The sequence below is a fragment of the Vombatus ursinus genome, unplaced genomic scaffold (assembly GCF_900497805.2).
Source record: "Vombatus ursinus unplaced genomic scaffold, bare-nosed wombat genome assembly UNPS02014786.1, whole genome shotgun sequence".
Classification (NCBI taxonomy): domain Eukaryota; kingdom Metazoa; phylum Chordata; class Mammalia; order Diprotodontia; family Vombatidae; genus Vombatus; species Vombatus ursinus.
Window position 1 is genome coordinate 53016884 of NW_020954564.1, and position 27455 is coordinate 53044338.

The 27455-nt window shown below is 47.4% G+C and overlaps 1 protein-coding gene across 4 annotated transcripts; it reads right to left on the reverse strand.

The window, feature by feature from the left end:
* Positions 1 to 3958: 3958 nt before the first annotated feature.
* LOC114047182 (BTB/POZ domain-containing protein KCTD15) lies at positions 3959 to 27380 on the reverse strand. 4 transcript variants are annotated; one of them, XM_027867990.1, is made up of 5 exons: positions 27358 to 27380; positions 20501 to 20676; positions 12001 to 12145; positions 10641 to 10946; positions 3959 to 7711 (listed from the first exon to the last, which is right to left on the reverse strand). In XM_027867990.1, exons 2-5 carry the CDS (start codon positions 20662 to 20664, stop codon positions 7553 to 7555), a joined length of 774 nt encoding a protein of 257 aa, XP_027723791.1. In that variant the 5' UTR covers positions 20665 to 20676; positions 27358 to 27380; the 3' UTR covers positions 3959 to 7552. The 4 variants fall into 4 exon arrangements, with proteins under 4 accessions (XP_027723791.1, XP_027723788.1, XP_027723790.1 ...); XM_027867987.1 differs by lacking the exon at positions 27358 to 27380 and adding an exon at positions 26496 to 26531; XM_027867989.1 differs by lacking the exon at positions 27358 to 27380 and adding an exon at positions 26145 to 26210.
* Positions 27381 to 27455: the final 75 nt, after the last annotated feature.

Sequence of the window (27455 nt, forward strand, 5' to 3'; positions counted from 1 at the left end):
GGGCCAAATGTAATGGGACGATAGTTAAGAAAAGCATCTTCATAAGCATAAGGCCTGGAAGATATGGCCAGAGAGTTGTTTGTCTGCAAAAGGTCTGGTTTTAGTGGACTGTGAACTCTCTATGTGTCTGGTGTGAGATGACAGCCAAGGGAGTTCATGCTGCCTCCAGCTGCATTAAGAGGAGGCACAGCGTCCAGCCCTGGGGAGGGAATGGTGTTTCTGTCCTTCGTTCTGGTCAGATTCTGTCTCAGCGCTGCATTTTAGGTAGAACATTAATAATGTGGAAAGGGTCCAGAGAAGGGCAAACAGGATAATGAAGGGCCTCAAGTTTGTGCCATGTGAGAATGGGTTGAAGGAACTGGGAAACTTTAGCCTTGGGAAGACACAGGGGTGGGGAACCTGCGGCCTCGAGGCCACACGTGGCCCTCCAGGTCCTCAACTGTGGCCCTTTGACTGAATCCAAACTTCACAGAACAAAGCCCCTTAATAAAAGGATTTGTTCTGTAAAACTTGGACTCAGTCAAAAGGCCAGACCCAAGGACCTAGAAGGCCACGTGTGGCCTCGAGGCCACAGGTTCCCCACCCCTGCATCTTAGCATCTTCAGGTAATTTAAAGGCCATAGCATGGAAGAAAGATTCGAACTGTTATGCCTGGGCCACAAAGGGTGGAACCAGGAGCAGGAGGGTGGAAGTTGCAAAGCTGAAAATTTCAGTCTGATGAAAAGAAAAATTTCCTCACAACTATACAGCCACCCAAAAATGAAATGAGTGCCTTAGGAGGAAGCTAGGTAGCGCAATGGATAGAGCACTGGTCCTCGAGTCAGGAAGACCCGAATTCAAGTGAGGCCTGATGCACTTCCTAGCTGTGTGACCCTGACTTCTGTTTGCCTTAGTTTCCTCAACTGTAAAATGGGAATAATAATAGCACCTATCCTCCCAGGGCTGTTATGAGAATCATATAAGATAATACTGCATTTGTAAAGTGCTCAGCACAGTGCCTGATATATAGTTGGTGCTATATAAATGCTTATTCCCTTCCCTTGTGGACTGCTTCCCACTAGAATGCTTCAAAGGTTGAATGAGCACTTTGAGTATGATGTAGAGGGAATTCTTGTTTAGGTACAAATTGGACTAGATGTCTTCTGAGGCTACTTCCAGCCCTGAGATTGTGAGGTTGTGAGTCACTAATGCTAACTTGACCATTTACTTCCTATGAAACCTTGGGGGCAAATCTCTTAACCTCAACCTCAGTTTCCCAATATGTTGCCTCCCCCTTCCTGCCCCCCCCGCCGACAACAGATGTTGGTCTCAATCCATGAGCATTAGAGCTCTAGAACTGGTGTCTTTGAGAGGCTGTGGAAACCCTCCCTTCCCAAGAACTTAGAGCAAAACACACTTCAGAGGGCTCATGGAAGGGAGATGAGGCATCTCATCAGATCCTTTCATTCCGTTCACATTACAGAGACTGCATGGGAGGCAAGTAAGGGGCTCCTGTGCTTTCTTCTTTTGTGACTAGGCAGGAAGGCCCAGGCATCCACACCAAGGTCACTTTGGTGATGAGCCAAGGTCACGTTGGCTGAGAAGCAGCCAAGCTCACCTTGAGACATCTGAGTGGGGAAGAGCAGAGGAGTCATTCAGAACAGCAAAGGGAGCTTCTTGGTAATGTTCTCCTGGTAAAAGGACGTTGCAGAGGGAATGTTTCTTCTATCATGGCTTATAAATATCTAAATTCCTTCTGGTATACACAGCATTGTCTCTGACCATAAAGTAACAGATCATCATCTTGTGTAGTCCTGGAGGATGGGGTCGTGAAATAAGGTGTACAAAACTATTGGAACCTTTTCTATAAACTACCTTGTTGGTTACCGTGGATACTGACAACACAATGCTTGTTTGGGCTAATGAAAAATCTATCACTCTGATAAAGGCTGAGCTGTTTCTGACAACTGTGCATTAAATTAATCCTGCCATTCTTGACAGTCAATTTTAACTATGTAGATTTTCTTGTAGATAATTTTTTAAATGGTGACAATTAATATTTTATGTTTTTATCATGAGGCAATCCAGAATATTATCAGCAAACATACCAAACTTAACTTACTAGCAGGCCGCAAACATGGGCTGTCTGTGAGAACCACCCTTAGTCCACTCTTCAGAATGGCCAGCCTGAATGTGAGGCTTCTGTCCCTGGTGAAGCTGGGTACATTCTACAGAGCGGAGCATGTCATCCAGGCCTGACCAGGGATGGGGGTTGGAGAAGCAAGGCCCACATTTCATTTCATTTCTCTGCATCACTGTTCAGACAGTCTAAACATATGCTTTAATGTGCATATATTCAGAGGAAGTTGAGACTATAGTAACCTGATTCCCCTCCTAAGATTTTTAGCCAAGTTCTTTGCATTTGCACACTGGGGAACAGAGTAAAATATTGCTATGTCGGATGTACACTGAGATCCCATCACATCAGTAACATCTCAGAGCAGACATCATTGATGTGGGAGAGGTCACCTGGAGAGTGCAAAGATGTCACTGGACTCTGGCCACCAGGCAATCAAACAGGAAGTATCATCTGTGAGCTCACTAGTGACAGCATATTAACACAGCCTTACTGGCAGAATTGGCATTCAATTGTTGGATAGGGTGGAGGGTTTTAAATACAAAAATATTCTGTAAAAATATTTAAAGGGGAATAATCATTTTGAAAAACTGTCATAATCCTGGTGATGGAGGGTTAGAGTAATGGGTAACAGTAAGATCAGAATTTAAAGACATCCTCAAATTCCTTCTCACAGATAACCAGGACACTTGGCTGGGAAAATGGAATAAGCAACTTCTCTAATGGCATTTCTGGGTGCCAGGCTTTCCTGCCTTTGAATGGGGTGAGCTGAGGGCTCAACCAGATTGGGTGGAGTATTTGGCTCGGGCTTCTTTCACCGTAGCCAAAGGACCTTTCTTAATTGTACTCCCAGGAAACACCTTGGAAATCACCTAGCACACCTCCCAAGGTTCATTTTTCAGAGGATCACAAACTTAAAAAAAAAAAGTACAAGCCATTAGGTACTGAATGAACTGGCATGTCTTTTGATAATCTGTCTAAAGTACTTTGCAAACCTTAAAAAGTGTATATAAATGTGAGACACTTTGTGCACCAGTTCTGAACAGCTGATCCATGTGCTTGTTTCTCTGTGGTCTGTAGGCAGTGGGAGCGGCCAGCGGTACCCAGTCTGAGGTGGTAGCCCTCTCTTATCCAGGCTGTATTCAAGACAGAAAATCACGAGTCAACCTCAGGGATTTCATCTTCTACTTGGAGCAGGAAAGAAAAACAAGCCACTCTCTTCTGCTCTATCAAGCCTTGCTTAAATAAAGCCAATCATTTCCCTAAATTCCTCAGAGGGAAACTCAGCTGAACATTTAAAATCTGTCATTTTCTTGTGCCTTCTCTTTTCGTTTTCTCAGATGTCAGGGTTTGGTTTATGTAAAAATTAAGATGCAATAAATCCTCCCAGCCAGAAACCAAAGCAAAAAAAATAAAACACAGAAAAAGAATGTGCAAAAGGTTTCTGAGTCCTGAAGCCTGTCTGTGCCTTAAGCACCTCCCTACCCCTCTGGGGCTGGGGCTCATACTTCTGCCAATGGAGGCTTTCCCCTAAGGCTGAACCCCATCTTACTGATTAACCATTGCCATGTCTGCCTTGGTTTCAGATATATTTTAATTGCAGCTTTGTACTGTTCTGAGCACATCCGCACTGGACTCCCTACAAACTGGGCACATCTAGGATAGGGGCTGGGTCCTCAACATGAGTCCTAGGCATTTGTAGTTGAGCTTTGTGTCTTCAGATCCAAGCTGAACTACCTTGATAACCCACCCCGACCCCCACCCCCAGTTGTTCTGTCATCTACACAACTTTTTGCACATTCCCAACAGGTGGTTAGTAACAGGAATCAAGAAGGGATGGTGTTTTAGGTATAAAATATCTTTTATTTATTGTGAGGAGTACAGGCTACTGGTTTTTAAAAGAACCGTTGAAGGATGGATATTAAAGTTGTGTGCATCGACTTTTAAAGTCACCGTCACACCAGGTGGCAGCATTCCTGTGTGAGCAGGACAACCATCCCCTTTGAGGGATGCTGTTGGAATGGTGAGAGGATTCCTTTGCTCAACCATCTTTTACATTTTTGACCATGTTTTGAGAGTGCCTCATTTGGGAGGCAAAGCTTTTTGAGGGAACAATAGTAAAAGCACAGACAGAACTTTGTCCAATAATTTTAAAAAAAGAATAATTGTTCTTAAGGTTTATGAAAAACAGGAGGCAAACTGATGTTTGCTATTTAGCCAAAAAATTATTCACAAGGTATTCAGACCAGTAAGTGTAAAAATATGTTTTAAATGTACTGATAATTTGTACATATCGTTTACAAAGTCCTTATGTTTATTAGAATTGTTATTTTGACAATTTCTGTACATTATTCAGAACACATTCAGTGATGTACAGTTACTTGTTCTCAATGATGATTTTGTATCACATTTTGTTATTTTACCCACTGATCAGAAACATTTTTGCATCAAAATATTAAGACAATAACCACAACATAATAACAACCCTCAAATCTATAGCGGTTGAAGTTCTGTTGTGCTTAAGTCTTTCTCTAGGCCAGATATGGTCTCACAAAACCACCAACACAGTTGGGTGCCAGAAAAGTCAAGGAAGACACACAGTGCTGCCTTCTCTGCAGCTCTCCATCCAATAAGCATGGCCTAATGTTCTCCATTCCCTTCTTCTCCTGTCAGATACTGGAGCCAAGAGATGGGAGGTATGGAAACCAGAGTTTTGTTGTTGAGTAAAAAGAAAATCCCAATAATTTTGTGAAGAAAATTAGATTTTTCTGAGGAATTTCAATTACTGTAGGCTCTTCAGAATAGCACTCCAGTCTACACTGTCCTTTCCTGGAGGTGCTGGCTGTTTTTGTGTTAACAGGCAGGGAACAAGGCTCCTAATTCAGTCTGTGTTGCTGTCACTGAGCACAGCTATTATAAACATGGAAATTTGCTCTGGTGGGCGTGGCTGTTAGAACAGGAAAGGGAGGGGGGTGGGGAAAAATGGAGATTTAAAATAAAAAAAAAACCCTCTTAAAAATAAAAAAATATGAAAGCATTCAAAATCAGTGACCAGAACTGCTAGCTAAATGACCATATCCTAGTTTAAACATTTTTCCTTGGAAAAAAATGTACTTCTCCTAACGGAGTATTTGCTTCCCTACCTCTTCCCCCGTTTTAGAGTTGCTTGCAGCTAATGTTGGGGCAATATGGGCCAAACCACGTGCACAGTGTGTGTGCACTGACTCACCTGACTGAGCCCATGAGGCTTTACTCTATGCCTTCACACTCGGCTCTAAGCAACTGCTCTGTAGGGCCATAAAAATACTGTCAATACCAATAGAAAGAAGTAGAGGAAAAACAAAACCCAAACATGTGTAACTTAGTTTAAAAAACAAAATACCCTGCAAAGGTTTTCTGCCTGTTGTTTTCAGCCTGGGTTTCCATTTGCTTTTCCCAAATGAGGTACTGATGAGATGTATTTAACTGTTACAGGTTCCTGGAGTTTCCTTTTAGGACCAAGACTAGAATTCAGCACCTCTTTACCATAAGATAGGAGGGGCGTGACTGCAATGAAGGAACTAGACTGAAGTGCACCTAAACACTCAGGCCTAGGAAATTACACCGAGAACACAACTCCCACCCCCCACCCCCACCCCAGCGTTGGATGAAGCCAATTATTTCTCTGGTTAAACCAAACAAATCTCAGGAAATTCAACCGAAACTTATCTCTGGGACAGAACATGGGAGACAAGGGTTAATCCTCAGGACTGCATTTCAGTCCATTAGAGAAATGTTTATGGCATGAAGTACTGTGTAAGGAATACACGACAATATACATTAGGATCTTTACAATATTAAATGCATAATATACAATTCTACAGGTATCTTACAGAGGAAGGTGAATGGTGTGCCATCTGTTCAGATATGGCAGGACGGGGTAGCTTTTTCCATCAGTGAGTGTATAAAGTGTCACACTATATAAAATCAAAGAAGGAACAGCTTAGCTTGACAGCCCCCCAAACACCAGACAAGCCTGGCTCAGTACCTGTTTGCACAAGGGAGGGAACAGGCCCCCAGTGGGCTCATTTGTTTCTGTTCTGGGTCTATGTTTCTGTCAAATTCACTGTCTGGACTGAGGGGCCCCAGATCACCAGAAGAGCTCAGTCCCTCTCCTTAATGACCATGTTTGTCTAAGAACAGTTTAATTAAAATTCAGTGTCTACAACAGGATTCTATAAATTAATGTGGGAGAAACTAAATTGTGATTAGCGCACGAATTAGTGACTGAGGCCCCCAATCATGCCACACAGCAATGAGCAGGATTTCACAGAACGCTATTTATAGGCTGCCACCTGCAAACACAGTGCTGTCTCCTGAGTTACAGAAGCGGCTGCTGCTTAAGTCAGAAGAGATGATAACTGTTTTCATTAAAGAAACATTGGAGGGGCCAAATGAAAGTGGTGGGGACAGACCTTCCCTTAAGAGACAGACACACAGCACAAGGGCAAGTATGCCATCAGTATTTCAAAAATACTTTTAAATTAACAGAGAAAGAAGAAACAAAGATGCATCCCATCCTGCAGTGCACGAGCATAAAGGGTGGCTTTTTCCTAAAGCTCCAGACAGAGCATGTGCTGACCTCCCTCCCTCACCCCCTGCAGGGGCACCAGGACCTGAGATGCCTGCACATAGAACAAAGTGGGGGAGTGGGGGAGACAGGGCTGGCATCTTCCTTGGTCTGCTTTGCTAATACGAAAGCTTCCATACTTTGGCCTTGGTTTTTGGGGTCCTGTCCTGGGGTTGGGGCTGCTCTCAAGGTGGATCTTACTTTCGAGAATAGGCCGCAATTAGTCACACTGATAAGTTTCCTTTTTTTAAAAGTATTGAGCACCAGATAAATATGCATCGGTCCTTGTCTGTTTCTCCAACCTCGGCAGAGAAGCCACTTTCATTTTAAATATTGTAGAAAAATAAGCCATTTACTAGCATGAACAATCACAGACGTCAGACACACGCATGGAGATGTGGAGCACGTCTGGCGAGACGTGATGCCTCAGATGAGGCAACATCCAGCACAGTGTCACACTGGCCTCAGCCCCTCCCAGGGCCTTCGGCACCAGGTCAGGAGGGGGGTTGGGTGTTCCGGAAGGCTGTTGACTGGGCTCCTTCCACACAGGTCCTGTCACTAAAGCCCAATCAAACACCCCTCCAGCACTGGCTAAGTGCTGGTTAGGTCCAATGCCACCGCTGCTGGGAGGAAACTGCATTCAATCACCTTCCCGCAAAGCCTCCTGTCCACCTGCCAGGCATGCTCTGGGGCTTTACAATGAGGACTGACTGGGTGACCGCCCCTAACTGGCCGAGGAGCTCCACACCCGAGTTGCTAACACTGTTTTCCGACCCCCTTGGTGCCTCCCATGGGGATGGCTCAGCACCAAGACGGCAATGGCAGGCCTAGTCCAGGGGTTCCTGTTTTATCCGGATTGTAGTTGGAGCCTGCTGAAGCCGTCTGTCCTGCCGGCACAGCATATATTCACTGAACTGGGAGGAATCCACCCCTCCCCCGCAGCTTGCGGCCACGCTAAAGCCTTTCTGAAACAGTCTCTCGAGGACCTGTGAAGTCAGAAACAACACAGAATCAGTACTGGCCCCCACAACCCAAGACCCAGAACCCAGCGCTGAGCCCTGGCACTCCAGCCTGGAAAGAAACTCCTGGCTCTGGAGAGACCCAAGAATGAAAGTTCTATGGTCAGAATTTAATACCTCATTTCAAATGACTACACCATGTGGAAACACAAGTTAATCAAACACACAAATCCTGCACTAGGCATTTCAAGACTTCTGGAGAGTGGCCCTGAATAGCAAGTAAGCTAATGTCCCTTTGGTGGGTTTTTCAGTGGGGAAAGCCTGTTGGGACAAGGACCTCTTCTTGCCTGTGGACACACCCTGGCCCTGAGGATCTCATGTGGCATGTGGTTAGACTGGGGTCTCTGAGCCCTTGGGATCGCAGTGTGTTGCTACGTTTGTCAGAGTTAGTGATTTCACAGGCTGTGGGCCCAGCAGGAAGGAGCTCTGGCTCCTTCCAAGAGGGTCCCGGTCTGTGTTCTGTGTTCCTAGGGTCTCTCTATGAGGAAGGCCTCATTCCTTGAGCTTATGACTCAGGAACTCTAGTAGGCAGCAAAGCTCTCACCCAGGGCTGGCCTTCTCACCCAGAATCCCTCTCCCCAAACCCTGCCTAACACTAGTCAGACACACAAATTCCAGACAGCTTTCTCTGAGTCTGAGCGGCTCATGAGCTGAGAGGGGAGGTCTGAAGACCCTGCCAAATAATTAAGGCTCATATAAACGATAGAGATGCTGCCCAGGGCTGCAATCTGCACTCAGCTGTGAGCTCCTGGAGCCGCAGCCGGCAAGGCCTGGAGGCAGGAGGAGTCCAGCTGGTGCCTGGGGCCGAGGGGGGAGAGATGTCCATGTGTCCAGACACTCAACTCTTCCCATGAGAGGCTTGGGGGAACCCAGGGCACCTCACCCCAGGCAATGACAGACGCTGGGACCAGGAGGGAGTTAAGATGGACAAGCAGAAGAAATGTTCATACCCCCTTTTTAGTGGACAAAAACTCTACTCTCTGCCCCCTTCTTCCCTAGCCTATTTTACTCTCCAGAAATGCCCCAGGCCTGGGCTCAGGGAAAGGACTATCTAACCAGGCACCAATTCAGCATCTTATCATCTTCTGACCTTAAAAAGCCCTGACCTATCCTATGAGATACAGACTTGGTCAGGATGACAGGAAGGAGGCAGGAGCCATGGGAAGCACATGGCACTGTATGGGCAGATGGGCAGACAGAGCTTTGCGGAAATCTAGACCCTTGGGTATTCTCCACAGGCAGGATACATGTCCCCTCAAGTGAGATTTTACACACACACACGTACACCCTCTGAGCTACTGGCTCCACAGAAATTTACAGACCTTTCCCAAGGCCTCTCTGGCCCCTAGGAATGGGTGAGGGGCTGAAGGCATCAGAAGGCATCTCAACCCTTACTAAGCAAACCTTCAAACCATCCTCCTCCCATGCCTCATCAGTGTCTCCATAGAGATAGGGAATAGAACTATGGTTTCATAGATCCAAAGAATTCCCAGATGAGAAATTCTCTCTACCAATTCAGGTCGCCACATTCCCTGAAATGTATAGTTAGAGAACTGCCTAAGGCATTGAAAGGTGAAGTGACCTGCCCAGGGCCACACACAGGCCAGTATGTGACTGAGGTAGGATTTGAACCCAGAACTTCCTGGCTCCATATAAATGAAAAAAAGATCTGGATGAAGTGACCTCAAAGAAACTGGTTTTACGTGCATATGTGTATCTATGTATGTACATGTTGGATGTAGGGATACATCAGATTAGTCTAAGAAATTCATCCCCATAAGATGTCCACACATGTCCATGAGATATGGCCGGCCTGTAGTGTCCAATAGTGGTTGCAAGTACAATGCTATGACTAAACTAAAGGCGGCAGGCTTTAGCTGACCTGTACGTGCTGAGCAGCACCGACCCACATGGCCTGAACCACAGGAAATCAGATGCCAGGACTTTCCCTGGCAGATCCCAAGCTGAGAAATTTCAACTGTGAGAAGAGCTGGTGTCTGATGCCCTGGGGGCAGTCTGGGGTTGTGAGCCCTCCCCAAGTTCATCTTTCTTTGATTCTCCTCCTCAGTTCCCTGGAAGTCCCTAGTCCTGGGCCTTAAGCCCCTCCAACCTTGCCCTTCCCAATTATAAAACCTTCACCTGCTTGTTCAGCCCAAGCCCATAGGAAAGCTCTGGTCATGATCAGAAGTGGTCCCCAGGATCTCCAGGGTAGGGGCCCGTATTCCATGTCCACGTCTAGCCCTTGTCCCACCCTCTTCCTGGTGCCTATTTAATTTTGAGCCTAACATGAGGCTCCAAGTGTCAAATGAAGCACATTTGGTTGAAAATACTTTGGGCCATTTTTATAAAACATCCTTTTGCCCACAAAAAAAAAAAAAGTGCAGAGATCAATTTTTTTTTTAAGTCCATCCCGCAGGCACCATCACTTAATTATGAGGGAGACATAAATTATGCATCGACACATTGTTGCCTTCTCTGGAAATGGCACAGAGGCTTCTGGGGTTTGGGCAACTCAGTCTCTATCTGTGTCTGCCTCTCTGTCATCTACCTCTCTGTCTCTTGCCTTTCTTTCTCGGTCTTTCACCAGGTCTATATGGGAATGAACGGAACCCCAAGGCATATTATTCAGAAACCCTAACCCTATTTCCTGGCAAGGCTGGGTTGTGGGGAGAGGGAGGGAGAAGGATGGGAAGGAGCCTTTTTGGTCAGTTTATATCAAGATGGCCTTGGGGAAGGAAATGCATAGTCACTAGGGGCCAAACAGGGGCACAGAAAGCTAGTAGCAATGCCCAGAAGGCTAAGCGTGTGGTCACCAGCAGAACATGTGGCCAGTGACAGGGTGAGTGGCTATTAGCAGGCATGAGGTCAATGCAAGATGTGTGCCCTGGGCCCTCACCTGTACGGAGTTGAGCCGACAATAGCCATTCAGCGGGAAGCGGATGACGTGTGTGGGGTCCTGGTTCCACCCAGCATTGACAGAGTTGCACATGACATCACCGGTCTCCGGGAAGACTTCCTCAATAAGTGCCTTCTCCCCACTGAGGGCAATGCGCTCGCCAAGGTCAGGTGTCACACGAACCACAAGGCATTCACAGGCCTGGCCACGGCGCCGCTGCTCCTGTTCCTGCTTCCAGCGGTCTAGCTCCCTTACCATCGGCTGCAGCTGGTAGTAACGTGCCTCTTCATATAGGAGGCTGAAGTCCTGTGGACCAGTTGGGGAGTGGGGAGGACGTGCCAGGGAGCAGAAGGATATGAATTGTCATATTCTAATCTTCACCTCAATCCTAAGATCACTGAGGGGCTTCTGGGATACCTCCCTCCCCAGAGGCAGACAGGAAGGACGCCCAAACCCTATTTTACAGATAGAGAAACTGAGGCCCAGGTATTAAATGTTATTTGCCCACATCAGGTCAGCAGGAGACCTAGGGTAGACCTTGTGTTCTGACCCATGGAAGACTGATGGGCGAGGGGGAGAGGAACATAATCTCTGTGTTTGCCTGGGACCTAGCTCCTTGACGATGAGCCGGCTCTGTGCTAGGCCTTTATTTGCAATGGGAAGAGCACTGGATGAAGTGGCCTCTTAGGTTCTTTCAGTCTTGGTGCTCTTAATTTGTGTCTGAAAGTTAGGCCCCAGACTTTGGGCTATGTCCTCAGGACCTGGATACTGGGGGTTGGGGGTGCTATACTTCCAGAGGACAGGAATCAGCCAAAGCCTCAAGACTACTCACATCCTTCTGAAGTCCCCTGACTATACACACCTTCCTAGAAGCCCCTGACTGTTCACACTTGCCACAGGCCCCTGATCACACAGAAGTCTTCACCTAAGTGGGTCCTTTCACTGATGGGGCTCTGGCCCCACAGCAGTCTCTCCTTGGGTAGGCAAGAGCTTTACATAATTTAAAGATGGTATACTTTGGATTGTGATCCTTCCTCCCAAATAACCTGGGACTTCATGCCTAGGACAAGCTTGAGGCTACTGCCACTCCCAGGGCCACCTAATTGTGAGGACACCCTGATAAACAAATAAGCTACAAATATGAGAAAATAGAATTAGTTTAGAAAAACCAATTTAGCCTTTGGCCTCATCGTTTAACTTTTTATGGTATCCATGACAACCAGTGGACCATTTATTAAATCACAGCATCCCTGTATTATCCTGTGTCAGTGGGGAACATGATGGAGTTGCCTGTGCACAGGTCAGGAGCCAGCCTTCACCCAGGCATGCAGTAACCCCAGCCAACACCCACCCACCTCACCTTGAAGTCATCTGGCAGGAGGAGTTTGGACGTCCGCAGGAAGCTAAGGACATATCTGAATATTTCCCCATCTCGATCAATGAAATAATGTTGCTTCAGACTGTCTAGTACGATGGGCTCTGTGCCATTGAATAGACGACTTATCCTGAGATGGAAAAAGGAAAGAAACGTGGTTGGAAAGGAAGAAACCAGAACGCATGAACTAGACCCCATGATTTGAGCTATGAAACTGGTAGGTCTGAAGATACTGAAGATTAAGACTTGAAAGGGACCTTCGAAGTCATCTAGCCCAACCTGCTTCATTTTACAGAAAGGGAAACTGAGGCCTAGAAGGAACATTTGCTCAAGTAAGTGACAAGAGTTGGGTTTAAACCCAGGTTCTCCAATTCCAAATCCAGTGTTCTTCCTACTATGCAATCCTGCTTCCCAAGGTCTTGGGTGACTCTACTTTGGAGGAGGATATAATGGGATGCAGGAATGGGAGCAGTCCCCCACCTCCCAATAGACACACTCAATCAGACTCATAATATACACATAAAGGAGGCTGAAGGATGTGATGGTGACAGAAAGGTTGGCATGAAGGCGGGTGAGGTGCAGCATACCTGAGGATGCTCAGAACACGACTGCCAAAACAGAGAAATCGGAGATTACCTGCCACACTAATGGGTTAATTGTTCTCCTTAGGGAGAAATGTCTCTGGCTCCAATTGGAAGGAGTCAGTGTAGATACAAGGAAGAATTTCTTCTGCTCTGTTCTATTTGTGTAAAGGGGCAGTGACCAGACCTGTACACAGAGTCTAGGAGTAGAGGAGCATTTACTATTCCAAAGAGACTTCCAAGGCCCTCTTCTGAGGTATAAACCCAGAGAGCCCATAATGGTGCTTTGGGGAATTCTTTGACAGCTTTCACACCACTATCTCAGCCTCTAATTCTTTGGAGAAAATAGAGAAGGCTCAAGAGACATTAGATTTTAGGCAAATCCATTTTTAACAAAGTGAAAGTTGAAGTTGTAAGTCATCATTTGATACTAGCCTGGTGTGAGGCCAAAGCCTTTTTCCCCCCAACTCATAGCCTTAGAATAAAGCTGGCCACACTTTCTGGATGAAATACTAAAGTTCAATTTAGTAAAAAATAATTTTCTAAAACATCCACCAGTAAACCTTAGGAAACACCCATTTCAGGGTAGGGTAATACCTGGCTCTTATACAGGGTAATTTAACAAAATGACTAACTTTGGATTCAGAAGCCCCCAGTTAGATCCAAGATATGCCAAGATATGAGTGCTAGGTCTGCAACTAGAATTCTCCTTGTATCTCCCCCTGCTCTGTGTTGTGGACAGACAGGCCCCCTTCCCACTTCTTCGGCCAAGCTAGGTCCTAGTAGTACTCTGTGTGCCTATAGAAGTTGCCTTCACTTCTCCTTCAAGCCTAGCCAGCTTATCCTGGGGGAGAGAGAAGCCCTGCCAGGCATAAGGACAGACCGATGGACCACCAGCACTTCTGCTGTCACGAAGATGGCCTGTAAAGACGGGCTAAGCCAAACATGAGAAAGCAGACTCCCTGATGGGCAGAAAACTAAAGACTCATCTACTAAATGCATGTTCCTCAAGGGGCTTTAGCCTGCTTGTAAGGAGGCCTAGCTCCCCTATGCAATGGGAGAGATCCAGGTAACCAAAGGAAGTCTTTCTCATGCCTTATTTGCTCTTCTGGAATTATGTCCATGCATACACAGCCATTGCCTGTGGCTACTACCCCTTTACTCTGTGCATATTTTCTCCAAGTCTTTCTTGGGAGCCAATGCCATACTCCCCACAATGGTATAGGCAGAACAGGAGAACGAGGGATCTGGGCTCAGTCTTTTGCAGTGAAGGAGCTACGTGGGCTCAGTGTAGTGGCCTCAGTTCTGCCAGCAGTGAATGAGGGACCTTTGTTCAGTCCCTCTGTCTAGTGAAGGAAGGATCTCAGTTGTTCGCTTCCGCAGTGTTTGATTTAATCAGCCCCACGTTTCTGGGGAAATTACCAATGCCTCGATAAGACCCAAGGTTGCAGGGCTTGAACTTCCAAGGCTGGGGTGGCTAGGCTACACCTGGAGCTTGCAATAAGATTACACTTCTAAAACAATCTTTGGACAGATGCTTCTTATCCGAAGAATCTTAGGGAAGTCGGGAGAACCCACTGAAACCATGTAATTCAGATAGTAGAACCAAAGCTAGAGCCAAAAAAGGCCTCAGAAGCCAACTGGTCCAACCCCTTCATTTTACAGATGAGGAAACTGAGGCCAAGGTCACACAGGTAGTAATCATCAGAGATAGGATTTGAACTCGGGTCTTCTGAACTCTTGTTTCAATTCCTCTTTTCTTTACATGGGGGAAAAATGAAATCCAGGGAAAGGAAGTAAGTAGCCCATAGTCACATACACACTAGTGGCAGATCTGGGATTTGAGGCCAGTCTCCTGACTCTGGTCTCTACCACAGGGCTCCATCTCTGCTTAGGTACAGGGCGTCAGTCTCTCAAGAGTTAAGGCTCATTTGGGGGACTATTTGAGGACTGATAAGCTTGGAACAACACTGATTTTCTGGGTATTTCGGAATCAAAGCCCTAATCCTGTCAAGCCCTGCGTCCTGCTGACTGCAAATGGGGAGGAAGGCCTCCCAAGTATTTCATTGACTTACTGTGCTTATCAGGAATATGCACACCAGGTACTGGGCATGCCCTATCATCCCCCAAACAAGAATATCAAAGCCGGAGTGTGTAATGACTAATCAGGAGAAAATGGCTCAACCTTAGGAAACCTACCTCTCATTTATTGGTGTGTGCACTGATGGGGAAGGAGGTGATGGTGGTAAAAAGATAGTACCCTGGGCTAGTGATGCCAAAGTCATAGATTCTCCATCTCTAAATAATACCCAAGCTAACCCTTAACCCCAGCAACAGACTGACCCTAACAGAGGCCACTAGCCCTGATCTCATGCAGAACAGTGACCCTTATCCACCAGACTGTACCTTAACATTGGTAACATTCTAGAACCTGACCCTGGCTACAGAATGACCCTTAACAAGAACTTTTAGGCTTGGAAGGGACTTTAGAGGTCATCTAGTCCATTTTCCTCATTTTATAGACGAGGAAGCAGGCCCTAACCATTGCCACAGACTTGACTTCCTGCCAGCTTTCTTGTGAACAGATGAGTGTGGATGGCTCAGTGCAGCCCACAGGTAATGAGCTCACAGGTAATGAGGATGTTCTTGAGAGACACTGGGGATGTTCTCAAAAGAAAAGGGGACGCTACAGAAGGACATTAAGGATCTTATTGAGAAGCAGTGAGGACCTTCTGCAGGAACAATGGGGTTGTTATTGAGGGTAATGGAGAAATTGAAAAGAACAGTGAGGATGCCACAGAGAAGATAGTGAGGATACTATGTTGGGACGGTGTGGAAGCCACTGGTGGACACAGGTGGATTACAGGGGGCCAGAGTCATAACATGGAGTATGAGGCAGGGCTCTGCCTTTGTTTCATCATTGGCTACTCCTGGGACCTCTGGGGATCACCATTTGTCTTATGGGATGTAAAAGGCAGATGATCCACAGCCAACCTGCACTCAAACTATTGTCACCATGATAGCTTCTATGCACTGAAGAAAGAAGACCCCGAGCCCTCCCTGTAGGCCAGTGGAGTCTCCCTTAATCTCCTTCTTCAAAGCCAGCCAGATATCACTGATGGCCCCCACAAATCCCTTCTCCCTTAGTGGGTTTCACTGTTCCTTATTCCCCAATTCTCCAACATCATTGCTTTCTCTGACTCTATCTCACTGAACCTTCTTGGAAATCATTCTTTAAAACACACACACATAAGACATTGATTTTTTTTTAAAGAGTTGGGGCAAAAAGAATAAAAAAATTAATAATTGAGTAAGGATCAGGTTGAAGGAGATCTGAGGCTCTAAAGAGAATCTCAGGGAAGCCAATGTTTCTATAAAGACTCGGCTAAACCTTATCCTGAGTCCATGACTGTGAGAGCACACAGACTAATTATGTGACCAGGGTGCACAGTCGTGGCACGATGCACAGATTGGCCATACCACAGGAGCTGACAGCCCTCGAGTAGCACATGGACTAGTCTGCGGTCATGATAGCAATTTGGAAAGAATGCTAGATTTGGAGTCCGAGAAACTGGGTTCGAACCCCAGTTCCTCCACTTAGTACTCATGTGACAAGCAGCAAGGCCTCTCTTGTGACCTCCATTCCTTCATCGGTAAAGTGAGAAGGCTGGAATGGCATCTCTAGCTCCCCTTCTAGCCCTAAATCTATGTTCCTAATATGCCAAGATTCATTAATAAGCCATAAGGCTGGGTGAGGGTTTAAATTCTATTCACAAAACAGAAGCTGTAGGGAAGGGGCTGGTGGTTATCTGATCACCCTCTCTAAAACTGACCTGTTTAATGTGGGTTGAACTTTTCCTCAGTGGGCAGATTCTTGCCCCATGTCTCCTGACAACTGCCCCTGTCCTTTTACCAATCAGAAAAAAGAACCCAAGGTTGAACCTTAAGCCAGCCACATGTTCCTAACATCCTCAGTGTCACCATGGAGCAGAAATTCCCTCTTCCCTCTCTGTACCTTTGTGTAGGCTGGAACCCCCCCTCCCCAACCCCATGCCATCCCATATCACCACCACTATTTAGCATCCTTAACTTCCTTCAAAGCTCAGCACAGACACCACTTCCTACAGGAAGGTTCTTTTAATTCCCTCCCTTCAATTGCTAGTACCCTTCCCCTAAAAAATATTTTGTATTTACTTTTGTGTGGACATGCTGTTTCCCCTCCTAACTGAATATAAACTAGAGAGTAAAAATTGTGCAGTTTTGTCTTTGTACCCCTAGTGCAAGGAAGACAGGGGGCACTTAGTAAATGTTTAGGGAAGGAATGAATAAAGTCCAGATTAGTCACTGCGCCAGGGACACTAACAGGTAGGTGGACAGATAGACCGAAAGCCGTGCAGGATGGCAGACAGACAGACGGCAGGCAGGCAGGCAGGAAGGCAGATGGGCAGGTAGGGAGCTAGGCAAGCAAGCGGCACTCAGGGCATTTGGCTGAGCCCTTGGGCTGTGAGGCTCACGGAGGGGATGTCATACAAACGTGATCAGTGTGCCTCACGGCAGTGACATCACACCAGTGGGCAGGCAGCATTCGTGGAGGACGCATCAATTTGCAGCCACAGCTGCCCACATAAAAAGAAGCAGTTAAGAGGAAAAACACAATTTGCTATTCTAAGATTCCCCCACATGAAGGGAATGTGTACACATGGGACAAATGCATGTAGACAACCCAGAGATATGTCATGCTTGCACAGACATGCAGATTCCTACTACACTGACCAGAAGCTGTGTGGAGGCACATATGGGTCCCTTGTATGGAAACCCACAGATATGGACATGGGTACATCTATATATGTGGCTCCCTATCAAAGCAAACCACAGATCTGTGTGCATTCGTGTGCCCATGTGCATATGTGTGGATTCACATTCTGTGTGCCCACAGCTAAAACAGCATGTACCCTCTGCTACAGCCTCCTTGCCCATGTGGGACCAACTACATACCAAAAGTTGTTAGTTACTGAGCTGGCTGAGATTATAGAGCACGCTCCAAGAAAGGATTCTTAATAAAACACAGCAGATAAACAAGGACAATGGGACATCAGACCTTCGGGTACCAAAGGCTGAAGCCTTTTGAAAAACAGCAATAACCTGCCCCCCAAAGGCGACAAGCTTCTGCCATGCAGATGACCACAGGGCACAGAGAAGGAAGATGATAAGGATGTAATTCTGGGTTTCAAATCCAGGGTCACTGAGAGTGGGCATTCATCTGGCCTCATTCTCCTGCATTTAGGCTCAGAGCTTTCAGCCCTCTTCCTTGCAAAAGACTCTCCTTCTGTAGCCCTCCTTCAGCACAGAACTTGAAACTCTTTCCATTTCCCCTGACTACTCAGTTGTGATTACATCACAAATGCAGTTTTGCTATTCTCAGGGAAGCTATTCCACAGAGTATTGTGGGCAAAGGTTTTATTAATTTAACTCAAAAACGTCGTCAACTGATTAAGGGTTGATCTATCTAAAACAACTCGGGAATGCTGCAGACGGCAAAATTGAAATTAAATACTCAGACTCTGTCTCTCTTCACAGACATATCTCGCTATGTGTGTTGCCCTCACATGTTGCTTTACACAGATCCGTATCACCTCCCTCCATCGTCTGCTGACACAAGAGGACTATCACCCCACAGGTCAGTTATAAACGATTACCTATCTATACTTAGAGCTCCTCCACATCCAGCCAAGAAACACCCACTTTAGTCTAAGCGAGAAGCAGAACTGTTCCAAAGCCTTTCTGATCACCAACAAATGAGTCAACAATCCCCTGGGTTTCATCTCCAGCTGACTTATACTTTGATGGGTTACACCGTGGAAGTGTCTATTAAATATGCCTGTTCCTGGAAGTGTCAGCAGGGATTTCCTTAAAGCTGTAGGAACAGATGTGAGGCTCGTCACACAGCCGCTGTAGTGCCAATGCATGCCCTCTCATCTCCTCTGCAAATGTCCGTCCTCATCTGCTGTAAATTCTCCTCCACTGGGAGGAGATACTTCTGTGCAATCAGGCCTTCAGATCATCTTAATATACAAGTTTCCAAAGCAAGCCACTTGGCATTTGGGACATAAGTGAACAAATATTCCAGGTTAATTTTTTCCCCTTAAATTAAGTGATTCAAGCAATTTAAATGAACGTGACTCTCCTTCTACAGTCATTTCCATTTTGTGCCCAGACTTGGTACAGCTCTCAGTGATGCCCTGTCCAGGTACCAGAGTCAGTTCCATGCTCAGATAAAGCACACGGATCCTTATTGGCTCCCAGTGATGCCAAATGGGGCTACGGAAAGAATACTGGACTTGCTTACTTGTAAGGCCTAACCCCTCTGGGCTTCAGTTCCTTCGTCTGTAAAATGAGGGGGTTAGACTAGATCACTTCTAAGGTATTTTTCCAATTTTAGATTGATGAACCTATGATTCTCACCCTCAAAGCCACAGGTCTGATCTTCAACTTTAGGAATGGGCCTCCATGGACATTCTTGCTCCCATGGATAGGAAGAAAATCTCACCCCAGTGTAAGGCACTGTACTCCACTGGCACAGGAACCCAGGAAACATTTAATAGGAAAGTTTTGGACAAGAAAAGAAAATCCAACTTCACATACTGCCAAAAGTATGGGCCTAAGAAGAGGGATGGGCCAGAAATAGAAACTGCACCTAAAAGGATCTATTTATCTCTTCTCCAGAGAGGATGAGGATGATGATGAAAGCCAGCATTTATAAGGTTTGCAAAGTGTTTTACAAATATCATCTCATTTGATCCTCACAATAACCTTGAGAGGTAGGTGCTATTATTATTCCCACTTTACCGAAGAGTAAACTTAAGCAGTCAAAGGTGAAGTTACTTGCCCTGGTTCACACAGCTAATAAGTGAGACCACATTTGAACTCAGGTCTTCTGACTCCAGCTCTAGCACTCTATTGCACCACCTAGCTGCCTCCATAGATGATCCACAATCATTTATTTAAAATAGTTAAGAATATACGTTCTGGGGATGGGAGGTGACAATAGAGAAGGTGACTCACCAGAGCATTCCCAAATGGCCCCATCAAAGACAGACCAAAGCAGATGAACCCAAGGGATAGTTCTGACATTTCCTCATCTGTCATCATGGTTTCCCCATTAGCCAGCCCTGCTCTCTGAGATGATGCCAGAGACACTGCACTAGGGCCTCAGTGACCCACCTCATTTCCCTGCTGAGATATCATGAGGTATCTGCTTTTGACTCTTCCATCACAATCATTTCTAGCAAGTAAATGTCTAACAAAAGGAAGAAACTTGGTTGAAGTTCCCCAAAGGGTTAAAATCTGCAGTGGGATGAAATGACCTTTGACAGCTCTGTAATTAGCATGTTTGACAAAAAAGCATACACAATGGTCAGGAAAGTTCAAGGCTGCTCAGTGGGTGCTGGAAGCACAAGCTGCTCAGAGGAGTGTGTGGTTGGCCACCCAGGGCCAGAAAAGAACAACAGTGCAACTGAACAGCCACAGCTATGATCAACAGAGACTTCCCCCACAGGATTCGGCCATGACGGCAGGTGCCACAGAACCCATCCGTTTGGATGCAGGGCTGCTTTCTAAAAACAAAACTTTGTTCCCATAGAACTATCTTTCCTCATGCCGACAACCTGAGAGTCTGTGCCACCAGGTGCTTGAAACACTGTCTCCTACAACATATAGGAATGAGGGGAAAAAAATGACCTATCTGAGCTCCCAGGACACAGCCATCCCAAAACGATGTCCTCGAGCCCAGGCAGACACAATATATGGAAGAACCCATCACCAGGCACATGGTGATAAAGAAAGGTCTTCCTTCACTTGATGCCAGCCAGGTATATGGCAAAAGAAAGAAGCAAGGTCTTCCTTACCTCGAGTCCGGATACTTGGTGAGGGTAGCCAGACTGCTGGTGTACATGTGTCCCCCTACGTCGATATGCACGGGAGCGTTGGACTTGGTGAGCTGAGCTGGGAGCGGGATTCCCTGAGCTGCCAGGGGAGAGACTGGGGACCGTGTGAGAGAGAGTCGGGACATGCTTCTTCTCTCCTACGAATGCAAACAAAACAACAGAACAGTTTTTCTTTAGTGTAGCTGCGGATTTCCTTTATTTCTGGTGTGATCACAGATCTAATCAGATCACTTTTGCATCTGCCTGATCACATATTCAGCTGACAAATTATTGCCACCACTGTAATTAAGTGTATTTGCATCATTTTCTTCAAAGTACCAGAGGCTAAGAGAAAGATGCTTATTAGCAATAAGAAATCAAGAAAAAAAAATTTTTCAAGGTGTCAGCCTCCAGGGGCATAAAACAAACTGCAAAATCCTAATTAAAGGTCGCGGGCTTATGTGTTAGATGTGAAATATCCCCTGACAAACGAATCACCAATTTGTGAATTGGGATTCAGGGGGTTTTGCAAGTTTGTCTCAGTAACGAGACACCTCTAAATTAGTGACTTCCTCAGCACCTAAGGCAGTGAGTTTATATATGTAGTAAATTTCACATCAAACTAGGAGCATTTTTGTTTTAAAAATATATAATAGGCATGCCAGATCAATACCTATCATTTGGGTTTCACCACTGAATGAAAGAAAAGAAAGCGTAGAGTCCTGGGCAGGAGGGAATCTTGTGCTTCTGCTGAGACAAGAGCTAGAAAGGACCAGGCATCTTCCTGCTCTCACCACCTTCATCAGAACTGACATTGGAAATGAGAAATCATCATACCCAATCTCACTGAGTATCTATCCTTCCATATACTTCCAAGAATATCTGTGGCAAATTCCAATAAAATAGAAAGGTAATTGACTGGTCTGCAACCATAAAATGGAGCTCTGTCTTTAGAAAGTCAGCTTCAATTTTGTGGAAATCCGGACACTTGGATTCCCTACTACTGGAAAGTCTTTCCTCCCACCCAGTGCAGTCCCAGCATTGCTTCTCCTCCCATTCCCCCTGCCTACCACCTCCCCAGGTATCTGAAATGAAAGAGAGCCGATCCTCCCCTTCATCAGATTCCTACAAATATTTCCTTCCCCACTGCAGATTATCACTTACACAACACGCAATAGGATCAGTCACAGAGAACATATGAGCCAAGGTACTCCTCTGCTTCACACAATACTAGATCCATCACAGGCAACATACATGTATATGTTTTAGAGTTTCATGTCTATCACGTCTGTTACCAACTGTAATGCAACATATGCTCAGCATTATCATTATAAAACATTTCAGAGCCTAATCTAATTTTCCTGGTATTTTGTTTTGCAGTCATGATCCCAAGTATGGGCTTTCTTACATCAGCAAAGGGCTTTACAGACCACAGCACACGGTTAATATCTACTTTTACCAACTGGCTTTCCCACCACTCAGTAAAGCTCAAGCTGTCACCTGGAATCTGGTTGTCCATCTCATTGGGACAGACTTTTCTCAGCACGCTACCCATCCAAACCTCTTAGCTATCCCACCAGGAGACAAGACCCTGCACAGAAGAAAAGCCTCACGTGGGGCCCTTTAATGAGGTGCAATAGCAGCTGAGAAAACGTGACTTTTGTCCATGGAAAAGCTCCCCCCCCCCCTTTCCCAATGACAGCACAAGTCTTCTCCCCTCATATAGAGGGGGAGATCAGAACAGCCTCCAGCACCAAGCCATCAGCAACACCAAATCTAAATCCACTGTCTTAGACTTCAGCTCACTGGCCTCTCCCACAGGGGCACCCTAAGGCAGAAGGTACAAAGCTTGCCTCTCTCCAGCAAGGTCACAGTCAAGAGGTGGAGGACATTTATAAACAGGTCCCATTAAACACAGGAGTACTAGCTTAAAGCATAGACATGGCAAACAGCATAATGAAAACAACAGTTGCCTGGGAAGGCATCCCTGCCAGTGTGGCTGGCCTTTCTTTTCTGTGCCCCATATCCTCACCACTGCCACCCCCATTTTGAGTAGGGAGTCTATGTGGCCCTGAGGAGATGCTGTTTATTATTACTAATGACACTGTAGGCACACACTGTATTCACACACATATATACACACCACACATCTGTTCTAGCTTTAGTAAAAATAAAACCCTGCTTGCCTTCTGACATACCTATCAGGGTCAGCTTATACATGGCTTTTTTTTTTTTTTAAATTCTGAAAGGACTGGACAAATATGATTCAAGGAACCCGTGGGGACTAACTTCCTTGCTAACAGTTTGACATCTAAAAGTGATAACCCTGATATTCTACAGCCAGTTTTAACATATAGAATGGGGGTCCACTGGCAGGTGGCTGGGCATATTCAAGGAATGCCTCTCTGCTGTGATTTGGCTTCACGTTTGTGCCAGAAGATCTCTCAGATTTGGAGGTTGTAGCATTGAGGACCTGTGCATACGGCACACAGATTTAATTTATGGGGCTCACTGGAGGGTCTTATTCCCAGCTCTAGCTATACCTATAGACCACCAGGTCTCCAGAAAGGGGAAAAAACTAAGAAACTAAAATAGCTCCCATTGGGGGTGGAGCATTCTGACTTAGCCTAGGCCAGGGCTTTTAAATTACAGGGGAAAGTAACGTAAAAAGAAAGCTTTTATTTTATATTGCAATTTAAGTCATTACTATAGTTCCATAAAAGTATTTGTGTCAACTAAGTAGCTCCCAGACTTTGCCTGCATTCAGCAAACATGAGCTAACATTAAAATTTAAATATGACGGGCCTCCCATCACAAAACTTTTTCAAACCCAATTTTTCACTCCTCCGTTTCCAACTCACACACAATTCCCTGGTTGCTGCTAACCAGCATCTTTACGCACAACCCAGAAATTAACAGAGCTCCCTCCTGCATGAGGGTTCAAGACCTCCTGGTCTCTAAGACCCACCTTTAATTCAAAAGATTTAAAGTAGGTGCCCAAAAGACAAATAAAAGTTGACTGAGAAATTGCCACTGCCCACAGGCCTGCCCTTGTTCCAGCAGCAACATCATCCCATCCCAGAGAACGAGGCAGCAAGTCTCAACAGAAACAGTCCCTGCCCACAGCAGGCAAACTCGGTAGGACCTAATTTCCATAGCCTCTGCCTTTTCTTTTCCCCAACCTCAAACAAACACCTGATCACTGCACACCTGGCCACTACACATCTGATCACTGCATGCCCCACCATTGGGCATGCAATGATGGCTGCGTGCAGTCACTCTTTATGACAATCATTATACACCTGGTCACCACACAACCACCACTACACAGAGATTGACTTACACCATCATCCCCCACCCCATCACTCCAGTCCACCTTCACTGTACATTCCAGTCACTCCACATGCCATTATTGACATCCCAAACACCACCATCATTGCACACCAAGATCTTCTGCCCCAGCTTCTCTTCTTGCCTTTCCAAGCCGGCTGCCTAAGTACTGCTTGTAAAAGCGATTTGCCCATGCAAAGGGAAATAATCAGAATGCCACGCTCATTTACACACAAAATGAGTTTGTGTCCCATTGTGTTCACAGTTGTTCAGCTCTCTAGGGGTGATTAAACTCGCTGTGCGGCTCCAGCTTGAGATGATTTCACTGAATCGTTTCTCCGTGAAGTTGCTTCTTTGCGAAGCTGTTATTTTAACCATAAAAGGTAAACAGAAGGCAGTTGTAAGAGCGCCATTGAGCTCGCTGGCTGGCTTGCTCACTCAGAGCCCAGGGCTAGGCGCCTTGGGCGGGAATGCTGAAAGACTGCAGAATTTTCCAGGGTGTGGGCTCCTGCTCCAGGCTTGCAGCAACCCGGCTCCTTTAATGCATACTCCTCAGATACTGTTCAGATCCCACTCACAGCAAGGCTTTCAAAGTCTCAGAACTTTGGGGAGATGCAGGTTTCACCTGGGCTCACTGCCCAGGGCTATGGGAACCACTCCCAGTTGCTGTTGGGGCAACAAGGAGACACAGCCAGCCTGGGGCCCAAACCAGAGCAGGCCAGGCAGATCGAGAGGCTCAAGGCCCAGCTGGGAGAGCAAAAAAGAAGGGAGGGAGAAAAAGAAAGGCCCAGGGCTCAGCCAAAGAATAAGATAGAAGCCCAGGTCCTGGCCCAACGAAGGGTTAAAGGTGTCAAAAGAAGAAAACTAGAAAGGTGGGGGGAGGGCACTGGAGAGTGGAGTAGAAGGGGGATGAAGAGACAAAGTTAAATCAAGGAGCAGACACTTAGAGAGGCTGCAGATGGGAAACTCTCCTAATTAAGGATGTAAAAGCGCTTTGTTCCCAAAGTTTATTGTTGCCAGGATAAAAAAATTAATTGAAACTAATGCTGTTATTCACTCGTGCAGTTTAATTCCTTCATGCGAATTTAAGACATAAAGAAAACTGCAGGTTTCAGGATCCGCCTCCCCAGCCCTAGAGGGTGGGTGGGGGAAGGGTACCTCTGGCTGGGCAGCCTCCGCCTGTGTGCATGCATGTACTTGCCTATGTATACATATGCCAGTACACATGTCTGTGTACACATCTGTGCACGTGTGCATGTGCCAGTGCATGGATATGCATCTGTGCCTACTTGTGTCTGTAGGTGTATACAAATGTACCTGTACCTAAATATCTGTGACCCTATGTCCAAGTTGCATAGGTGCCCCTCAGCCTGTGGCACAAGCACAGGGCTCGGTCTGTGTCCTCGTCCTTGGTAGGATCAGACCTCTGCTCTCCAGTTTTCCTGTCCCACATCCCTAAATCCTAAAGAGAGATAACCCTGTCTCCAGGGGCTCTCCTCCCAACTTCTCCCGCTGCCCCATTTCGGCCACGAGGCTGGGTGTGTGGGGCGGGATCTGTCCCGGCACAAGCACAGACTTTACTTTTAATCCCTCCCGCATCAGTTTGGGCGCCAAACGCATGCCAAGTGTCTCCGCTCGGAGCTGGGCCCTGCGTGTGGTCACTCCCGACTGCCGGCTCACACCGGCCCCCGACTGCCGGGAACTTTTTTGAGGGGGAGGGGAAGTGCAGTTGGTTATATATCAAACTCCAGCGTGCCCCCAGAAGACTTAAACCACCTAGGCGCCCCTGAGTTCAGCCCCACGTGGGTACGTCTTTTCTGGCTCCACTAAAGGCCAATCCTCACCCCCTCCCCCCAACTCCCCACTGGCTACGGTCAATCCAATTGTGCCGTGGGTCCCAGGAGGAAGGATTAACATACTCCTAGGTCCCGCATAGCATGCGGGCTAGTATAAGAACCTAAGGGGACGCCCAGGGGCTCGGCCACGCTCAATGCCTCCTCCTCAGAGGCACCCCCATCCCCTTTGTGCGGCCGCAGGACCCACACCATGGCGGGTGCCCCATGTAGGACTCCGGCGCGCTCAAGCCCCTTGGGAAAGGGGGCACAAGCATTAGCCTCCAAGTGGCAGTCGCCATGTCCCCGCCCCCTGGGAAGGACCCCAGACCCTCGGATCCCCTTGCCTTCACCATCGTCTCCCGCTGGTCCGGACAAAAGCTGCGGATCGCGCGCCCCTGCCCTCCCCAAGCCCAGGCCGTCTCAGCGCCTAGCGCCCCCTGCCCTTTCCCGGATCCACTCACCGCGGGGAGTCGTCTCCTTGGCTCGGCGGCCCCTGGCCTTCCTCGGCCCCACAACGCGCAGCAACCCCCACGCTAGCCAGCCTCACTCAGAGCCTCCCGCCCTCCCCTGGGCGCGGCCAGGAAAGGGGCCACGGATCGGGCGGGGGGCGACCAAGTGTCCGGCCCTGCGGGCCAGGGTTGGAGGGGGGCCCGGGATCTGCATCTGGGGCCTCGGCGCCTTTAACGCCCCCCCCCACCCCTGCCCGTCCCTTAGTCTCCGAAGCGACTTTGTCCGAGTTGGGGAAGATACTCTCCGAAAAGAGGGCGCGCAGTCCCGAGCTCCGCGCGGAACCTCCGCGCCCTGATCCTTACCTTGGACATGGGAGACGCGGCGGCAGCGGCGGCGGCGGCGCGGTCACGGGCCCCCCGGCCCTGGCCCCCGCCCGCCTCCTCCCGCCCGCGGCTCGGGGTCTCGTGTGTCCGGGCCGCTTGGGCGCGCTTCTTTTCTCTGGTTTTTGGCCCCCCGGGTCGGTTCGGTCTCGTCCTCTAGTTACTTTCGTCCGAGCCCCCCCCCCCCTTCCTCCCCCTCCCCTTCCTCTTCTTCCTCTCCCTCCTCCTCCTCTTCTTCTCCGGCCTCCTCCTCCTCCTCCTCGCCTGCCTCCTCCCCCTCCTCCTTCTCTTCCTCTTCCCTCCCCCTCAGTCTCTCCCCCTTGCTCCCCAGCTTCTTTCCCCTCGCTCCCCGTCTCACTCTCCGTCTCTCTCTCTCTGATTGCTATTGAAGAAGGGGGGAAAAAACCCCAAAACAAGACCCTTTAAAATCGAAACCCGCCGAGACTGTGCTCTGAAGAGAAAGGGCAGTAATCCGTCTCTAAATACAGGAGTGAAACACACACACACACACACACACACACACACACACGCGCGCGCGCGCGACTTCTAGCTCGGGGCTTGGCAGACGCCTTCGGGGCAGAGGATTAGAGCTACAATTAGCTCAGCCCTGCTCCCGCCGCGGCTAATTTCTCGATAAAAATGTGATATTTTCCCTTTTTTACTGGGAAAACCAAAGGAGCCTCACCTCTTTCTCTCTCTTTAAAAATAAACCCAATTGGAGACCCTCCCTCTTCCCTCTTCTCCTCCCTCTCCCTGGTGCCCGCGAGAAATCCCCCCTACTGATGACAGGATGCTCTCTGTTCCTGTCCCTATCTTTCTTTCCTTGCCCCTCTCCTGCTCTTACCCCCTGTCTGTTCCTGCTTCTTTCACGGTATCGTTTTCTATCTTAGTCCTCAGCCCTATCTCTGGCCCTGGACCTGGCTCTGTTTCAGGCTTCCTTCT

Coding starts and splice junctions, on each gene's coding strand:
- LOC114047182 (XM_027867986.1), bottom strand. CDS start 24,226: ATGGTTAAAATAACAGCTTCGCAAAGAAGCAACTTCACGGAGAAACGA. Junction 10,947..12,000: donor TCCTGCCAGATGACTTCAAG/GTGAGGTGGGTG, acceptor ACTGGTCCACAG/GACTTCAGCCTCCTATATGA. Junction 7,712..10,640: donor GTCGGCTCAACTCCGTACAG/GTGAGGGCCCAG, acceptor CTGACTTCACAG/GTCCTCGAGAGACTGTTTCA.